This window comes from Hibiscus syriacus, unplaced genomic scaffold (assembly GCF_006381635.1).
Source record: "Hibiscus syriacus cultivar Baekdansim isolate YM2019G1 unplaced genomic scaffold, ASM638163v2 tig00004797_pilon, whole genome shotgun sequence".
Lineage (NCBI taxonomy): Eukaryota > Viridiplantae > Streptophyta > Magnoliopsida > Malvales > Malvaceae > Hibiscus > Hibiscus syriacus.
The window spans coordinates 1214406-1222664 of record NW_024062032.1 but is presented as its reverse complement, the minus strand read 5'-3'; the positions used below and the strand labels follow the sequence as shown (position 1 = coordinate 1222664).

Sequence of the window (8259 nt, the reverse complement as noted above, 5' to 3'; positions counted from 1 at the left end):
TTTACAAAAGTCTCATAATCAATATTTTGTCTAAAGTGTAGGAGTTAAAATATAAAATACTAACGGTCACGTCATCAAACTAACGACATTCAATGTCCAAGTGATCAAAACTTAATAAAACAATAAAGTAACTGATGAAAACTTAATAAAATGATAACGTAAGTTACCAAAACTTATGTTTTTTTTAATTTGGTGAGAAAAAATGTACAAATATGAAAGGAACATGACCAAAACTTAATCCACGTATTATCTACGTGAAATTGATGTAATTTTAATTTTATATATTAATCATGGCACGATATCAAAACGTTAAAGGTTTGACGGTCGTTAACCTTCAATAACCATATGTTAATTAAAATGAAACCAAAATGATCAAATATTATGTTTTTTGAATTTAATGAGGAAAAATTTATAAAACTCAAATGAAAGTGATCAACTATGTAATTTACTCGAGAAAATCTAATATATATTAGATTTTGAGGGACGGGTGAGGTCCATCATTTCATTTCATAATTTTAAATTGAGACATAAATAGATACACAAATAAAGGTAGAGGTTCTTATTAGCAGAATAAAAGAAATTTAAAGTAAATATTGTTATGTAATCATTTTATATCATTTTAAAAAACTAATTTTTAAGTCTTATAATGGTTCGGATTTCAAAAGTGTTTTTTAACTAAGGAAAAGTTTAATTAATTTATTCTAAAATAACAATTAAAAAATTTAGAAAAATATATGAATTATCACAATTCTGAATCATAATAATACTGGAAAATTAACAGGTCGCATTCAAGGTCAGAAGTTTTATCATTAATTCGTAACACCGTATGACATTAAACACAAATAACAAGAAGGAAGAAGATACATTCTCCAGCTCCTTACATCGCAAGTTTATTTAATTTTATATAGTCTGGCAGGCTTATCATCATGCCAACATATCTACCATGTTTATGCATACATAGAACTCATCATATTGCTTTGCTTTTCCAGACCTGTAAATAATAAACCTTTAGTTTTATATCCCGAAGAAACAAAATAAAAAAAAAAGTGAAATCAGATGAAGAACAACGAAGGTGAATATATGAATTCAACCAACGACGGGTTCAGAAATTCTTTCGAGAGTGGACATACATCCACTAATAACATAAAATTTTGTATGAAGTATATACAAAGAAACTTCAGATTTCACGGCGCCATCGAGACTTTACCTTGTTAAACCCACCATGATGATTGTCTTCGTCGTCGCTCTCAGAGTCACTGCGGCTGCTTTCACCCGAATTGTTTTTCATCAGACCCTTAGCCGAGTGGCCGTTGCCACCATGGTATACACGGCCTCCGCCGTAATACTGTGAGTCGTTGGAAAAGCGTGTTTCGCTGTACTCGGGTTCAGTACATTCAAACCCCATGATTTTAGCAGGGCCGTATGATTGAGGCGTCATGAACCCATTTCCATGCCCGGAGTGATTGCCGAGACGGTGCGGCTGGCTACGGACTATCCCATTCATCGCGTACTCCTCATAGCCGTCCGTCTCTTCATAGCTTTCATAGTGTCCGTGATTAGCGAAACCATGGCCCATCCCATAGCCATAAACACGACCTTCATGCTTCCCGTGGCTATTATTATTGCCATAGCCATACGATTGCATCTTGCCATATCCATTCCCAGGAACATGATCAAGTTGAGTTTTGGACATTGAAGGTCCATTTTGGGACTTGTAGTTACCGTAAGATTGACCAAACTCATCCCAGGTTTCAGCCATTCCATAAACATTCTGGGGTTTGCTCATACCGTAGGTGGTGGGATTGTGGATTTGGGAACATTCACTTCCACTGTAACCCATTGCATAGCCATTCTTGACTCCTTTGTATTTGCTCTCCTTCTTGCATCCCCAATTAGGGTAGTGTCCCTGTCCCATTGAGTTGCCACCCCCATTCAACCCCATTCTCACCCTCTCTTAATCTTTAAGTGCTTGATGATTAATTGCTTCACTGGAGCAAACTATATATACAAGCATGGTGAATTGGATTCCTTCTGGTGAGTGCAATAAGCATGGTTGTGGTGCCTTTTGATTGCAATCAAAAAGGGAACAAATTCCTCGTAAATCTTTGGTCAATATCATTAGCATCTTTATCTAACATTTGTTCTTGAGCAGCAGACTTAGTGGGTTCCCATTCTTTTTGTTTTCTATTCGAAAAGAATCTATTTGTCATGTAGATGATGTCGTAACCGGTTTTCGTCCGGGCACGAAATTTTTACTCGGCGGGAAAAGTGATGTGAATAAATGATTTTTAAAATATTTTGAGAGTCGCCATCGGCCTTTTGGGTCAGATAGGTCGAATACCTAAAAATTATCTTTTAAAAGAGTTTTTAAGAAAACATCAGTTAAAAGATAAACTGATCTGCTTTTTAACCAAAGATTCATTTTTTTAATAATAAAAAGGGGTTCGTGGTCGATTACGTTTGGGGAAGGATTAGCACCCCACAACGCCCAAAATTGGTACTTATTAATTATAAATTGTCTCTTATTATTTGAAATTTAAAAATTCAAAAATATATTTAATTTATAATCCTATTATTTCAAAGTTATAATTATATAAAAAAATATATTTATATATAAAATATAAATAAAATATTTATTTATTTAGAAATATCAGAAAATGACTTATAGGTGCCTTAAGACAGCTCTTTTCTTCGGTATTAAAAAATAAATAAACAATTAATATATAATTTTAAAACAATAGGTTATTTATTTATTTAAAAATATCAGAAAATGGACATCCAGTTATTTTAATACTGTCATTTCTTAATATTGAAAAATAAATAAATATATATTAAAACATAATTATTAAAAGTAATTTATGAAATATAGGTTTTAAATAAAAAATATATATTATTTATTATATATATATATATATTTATTTTTATAAATAATAAAATAATAACAATGAAATAATAATTAAAACAATAAAAAATAATAATAATAAAATAATATTGCAAATAATGATTAAAATAAAAGGAAATAAAAATATAGTATTAAAATGTAAAATATTAAAAATCATAGTAAAAAAATAAAAACTAATGAAATTAATGATTAAAATGTAAAATTATAAAACTAAAGTCCTAATTCGAAATATTATAAAACATGAGTGCTAACAGTGTGATTTAACCATAATTCATAATACGAGATTAAAATAAAAATTACTAAACTATGAGGGACTAAATTTTATATTTACCTTAAATATATATATGCTGATAAGGACTAAATTAAAATAAAATTAAATTAAAAGACTAAATTAAAATAATCAGAAATTAATTTCAGTGACTAAATTGTAATGATCACAAACTATAATGACTGCAAACAGGGTTTACCCCTGATAGAAATTACACGCACACCCCTCCCCCTAAACGACGTTGTATGGGGGAGGGGTTATAAACCCAAAACGGCTGGCCCTACGGGCCAGCATCTTCATTCGCTTCTTTCCTCTTCTCTCTCTATCTGAGAGAGAAGAAAAACACTCTCGCCTCTCTCTTCCTTCTTCCCGCCGGAGGCTGGCTGACCAGCGACTGGCAGCCTTACTCTACCATCGGCTACCACTACCGGCCACCGTTCACGGTGGCCGGAGTTAGGAAAATTAGCCCAAACCGTAGATCTCTACATCCTAAGGTCGAATACGACCTCTATTTGTCCTAAAAATCCTTAGAAATTCCTAGATCTAGGATTTTACCTTCGAAATCCGAAGGTTTCCGGTGATGTTTCGAGTGCCTCCGATGACAAAGTAAGCTCTCTCTTCTCTTCTCTTCTATTTTCCTTCTTTTTTTTTATACTGGTTCGTCGTTGACTGAGATCGTTGGTAGTTTTTCTTCTTGTGGTGTCTCGTTCATATTTGCTGTGCTCTCTTTTCGTTTCTGTCTGTGTTTTCCCTTCTGTTTTTGTGGTTGTGTGTGGTTACTGCTTTGCTTTCCCTCTCTTCGTTTCTGTCCTCTCTTCTTTTGCAGGATCCGGTGGCTTTTATAGCCACCACCGAGCCATGCTCGGACCGGTCTAGAGGGGGAAGTTTGGTGAGTCACCGAACTATGTGGTGACTCACCCCTAGAGCAGCAAAGTGGGTGGCCATCTGGCCTTCTGGAGACTTCGACGATGGTGGTGTCGTGGCAGCAAGGCGTCATCGGCTGCTGGTTGGGTCACCTGGCATTGAAGGTGTCGGTTGGCAGATAAACGGCGGCCATGTGGCCTTCTGGAATCTTGGAGGCGGCTGGGGGCTAGGGTTTAGAAACCCTAGCTGAAACCCCAAATGTTTAGGGTTTCTAGTTAGTATGGGTCGGTTCTGTTTTGTTTGTAACTGGGCCGGTCCAGTTTGGTTTGTAACTGTTTGTAAATAATATAATAATAATATTTAATAATAATAAAAATAATAATAATAATAATAACAAAAATAAAAAAATTAGTGTTTACAACTGCCCCTCTTTGCTTATTCTTGTGTTAACAAGAATAGAGCAAAGACGGAAAAACAATAATTTTTTTTTAGTAAGACTGAAATGTTGAAAACATCATTCTAGAGGTCTTAAAAACATCATGCACTGAAGGACTTACAGATGACCCGAAGGCTTTGAAAACATCAAAAAGCTCCCGAAGGCTTTTTTGGAAACATCATGCACTGAAGGACTTACAGATGACCCGAAGGCTTTGAAAACATCAAAAAGCTCCCGAAGGCTTTTTGGAAACATCATGCACTGAAGAACTTACAGATGACCCGAAGGCTTTGAAAACATCAAAAAGCTCCCGAAGGCTTTTTGGAAACATCATGCACTGAAGGGCTTACAGATGACCCGAAGGCTTTGAAAACATCAAAAAGCTCCCGAAGGCTTTTTGGAAATATCATGCACTGAAGGGTTACAGATGACCCGAAGGTTTTGAAAACATCAAAAAGCACCCGAAGGCTTTTTGGAAATATCATGCACTGAAGGGCTTACAGATGACCCGAAGGTTTTGAAAACATCAAAAAGCTCCCGAAGGCTTTTTGGAAACATCATGCACTGAAGGACTTACAGATGACCCGAAGGCTTTGAAAACATCAAAAAGCTCCCGAAGGCTTTTTGGAAACATCATGCACTGAAGGACTTACAGATGACCCGAAGGCTTTGAAAACATCAAAAAGCTCCCGAAGGCTTTTTGGAAACATCATGCACTGAAGGGCTTACAGTTGACCCGAAGGTTTTGAAAACATCAAAAAGCTCCCGAAGGCTTTTTGGAAATATCATGCACTGAAGGGCTTACAGATGACCCGAAGGTTTTGAAAACATCAAAAAGCTCCCGAAGGCTTTTTGGAAACATCATGCACTGAAGGACTTACAGATGACCCGAAGGCTTTGAAAACATCAAAAAGCTCCCGAAGATTTTTTGGAAACATCATGCACTGAAGGACTTACAGATGACCCGAAGGCTTTGAAAACATCAAAAAGCTCCCGAAGGCTTTTTGGAAACATCATGCACTGAAGGGCTTACAGATGACCCGACGGTATTGAAAACATCAAAAAGCTCCCGAAGGCTTTTTGGAAATATCATGCACTGAATAACTTACAGATGACCCGAAGGCTTTGAAAACATCAAAAAGCTCCCGAAGGCTTTTTGGAAACATCATGCACTGAAGGACTTACAGATGACCCGAAGGCTTTGAAAACATCAAAAAGCTCCCGAAGGCTTTTTTGGAAACATCATGCACTGAAGGACTTACAGATGTAGGAAATAGTTTACTAAGTAAAAAAACTAAGGAAATCGTTTTCTTACTTTTCATCAATTTCATTTTTAGAAAAGATTGAATGAGAAACTATGGAAATCGTTTTCTCATTTTTTTTTCAAAATAACATGTTGATTGGGTAACATGCCCCAATCTCAAGATAATGCTCATTTTTGTGGATTGTGTCCATCTCTTCTTCAGATGTTTGCATGGTTCTTGTATTTGTGGTTTTGAATACCTTCTTCATGTAAGGTATTTTTTACCCTGAATCTTCTTGTTCTTCAGAAGATCTGTAAAACTTCATGTTTGAATGCACTCAGATGTATCAATGTAGTGCATTGTCTATTATGTAAATGATATTCTTATGAATGCATGAATGTTGATGCAATCTTCATTTGACTTCAAAGTGGTGAACTCGATCTTCCTTCAGTTCATCATTTATTGCCAGGGTTACCTCTGGATATCAGTATCGCAACTTATGCTATCAAGCTTGCATTCATGCAGAATCATCTGATCAAGTTATATCTTTGCTGTCTTCTTTGCTTCATGAAAATCTCAGAAGAATTGTTTCATTTGTGGAACTCTTGTCGTAGTCAGAACTATGACCTTGATGCCCCATTTTGTCTTGGATAAAACCAACTTTATTTGTTTGGACTTGTGTAGAAATCCCATAAAGTTTTCATCTTTGAAAAGAGAATCTGTCATCTTTAAAAAGAGAATCTATCATCTTTGAAGAGTGTAGATGTAGATATGCCTAACTCAGCAGGGATTAATTAGGGGAGTAGAGTCTGTTCTGATTTGACTCTTGAAACATATCACAAGGAGGATTTATCTTAATTCCTTTCATGTCTCCACATCTAATTCAATCTCGAATACGGCAACTTGGACCATATCATGTCGAGATGTTTAACAACAACCTGTCGTTCAACCTTAGTTGGTGCCACTAGTTTCTTATTGTTAATTTTTCTGCTTCCCTTCTATGGAAAGAAATCTTCATTATATCTTACTTCTAATCTTGGAGTGGAAGAAGATAGACTTGATCAATAAATGGAAACCATATGATCGTAACATTGGTTCAATCATCAGAATAACAGGTTCGTAAAACATTTGACGGCGCATTCATCCTTTCCTGTGGCTTCTGCTCAGATGTTTTTAAAACATTTGACAAAACATTCATCCTTTCCTGTAGTTTCTGCTCAGATGTTCGTAAAACATTTGACAACACATTCATTATTTCCTGTGGTTTCTGCTCAGATGTTTTTAAAACATTTGACAACACATTCATCCTTTCCTGTAGTTTCTGCTCAGATGTTCGTAAAACATTTGACAACATATTCATTATTTCCTGTGGTTTCTGCTCAGATGTTCTCAATCATTGAAGCTCTTTGCCTAGTGTTCAAAGATTTTGAATGACGTCACAAGACCACTTGAGAACAAAACTTAATAGGAATACAAATGAGATGCTGATATGACCAAAAAGTTGATCAAATTCTCAAGATATGCTAGTGATGAATTGAATAAGAGATACCAATTGATCTTGATATTGTCTCAGGCAAGGGTAAGTGTGATATTGATCACGTTTTCTTCTGTAATGAGCGTTGTAGGAATTAGAAACACACCTACTATAAGAGCCATGTATGGAAAGATATCCATAGAATTCTTGATGCTGGGGATGAAACGCACATGATAAACCAAATAGATGAAAACTCGGTTCAGTCTAGCTGGCAATGATAACCCCAGTAACATCGGGAAAGAGCAATATACATGAGCTTCTCTCTTCAATGTCATCAAGTAAACAAAATTGATGTGAAAAACAACTTCGTAACCTCAACAGTATGGTTGAAACTAACTGACAGAAATCTCAAAGAAATATTTTCAATTATCACCGACACATAAAAGGCCAAATTCAGATTTTGAGGTCTCGAGGAACTGATCCTTGGATCGAATGGTTTACAAAGGGACCATCTTTATTCATGCAACCATGATGTAGCTTAACAAAGAACACACTATCATGTGACACATGGTTTAAGAAGATTGGGTATTTGAAACCATACTTGCTGAATAAATATTTGTTCAACAACAGGACCCTAATGCAACTGCTTGATGAACGAAGCAATTATGTGTAGTCAGATTGACTGTTATTGTTTCACCATTTTTATTCTTCATATTTTTCTGTCTTATTGGAAATATCTGCTCAAGTCAATGACTTTTAACACATGATGATGTGGGCCTTCATCATGCCCCAACATTAGCTAATACAAGTGTTCAAAATGCATCAACAGTCTTGATTCTGATTAATATGGGCTTTCAGCATGCCCCGATATTTACTTTTTGTCAATCTGAGCCTTCGAAATGTCCCACATGGATCTGTCTGAAGGAACCTTTAAAATGCCCCAACATTTGCTGATAAAGATGTTAAAAGTGTGCTCAATATTACTTCTTGTTGAGATGAGCCTCCAAGAATGCCCAAATATTCATATTGCTGTAAGCCTTCAAAATGCCCCAATATTCTATTTCTGGTTGA

At 35.5% G+C, this 8259-nt stretch overlaps 1 protein-coding gene across 1 annotated transcript; it reads right to left on the bottom strand.

Annotated features, from left to right (window-relative positions):
* Positions 1 to 774: 774 nt before the first annotated feature.
* Positions 775 to 1985, bottom strand: LOC120198762. The gene is made up of 2 exons (XM_039200041.1): positions 1208 to 1985; positions 775 to 991 (listed from the first exon to the last, which is right to left on the bottom strand). The coding sequence occupies exons 1-2, from the start codon at positions 1940 to 1942 to the stop codon at positions 968 to 970; spliced, it is 759 nt and encodes a 252-aa protein (XP_039055972.1). The 5' UTR covers positions 1943 to 1985; the 3' UTR covers positions 775 to 967.
* Between the last annotated feature and the right edge of the window lie 6274 nt (positions 1986 to 8259).

Excerpts from the sequence above, each read along its gene's own strand:
- LOC120198762 (XM_039200041.1), bottom strand. The coding sequence starts at position 1,942 with ATGGGGTTGAATGGGGGTGGCAACTCAATGGGACAGGGACACTACCCT. Across the intron at positions 992-1,207 it reads ATCATGGTGGGTTTAACAAG|GTCTGGAAAAGCAAAGCAAT; the intron begins GTAAAGTCTCGA and ends TATTATTTACAG.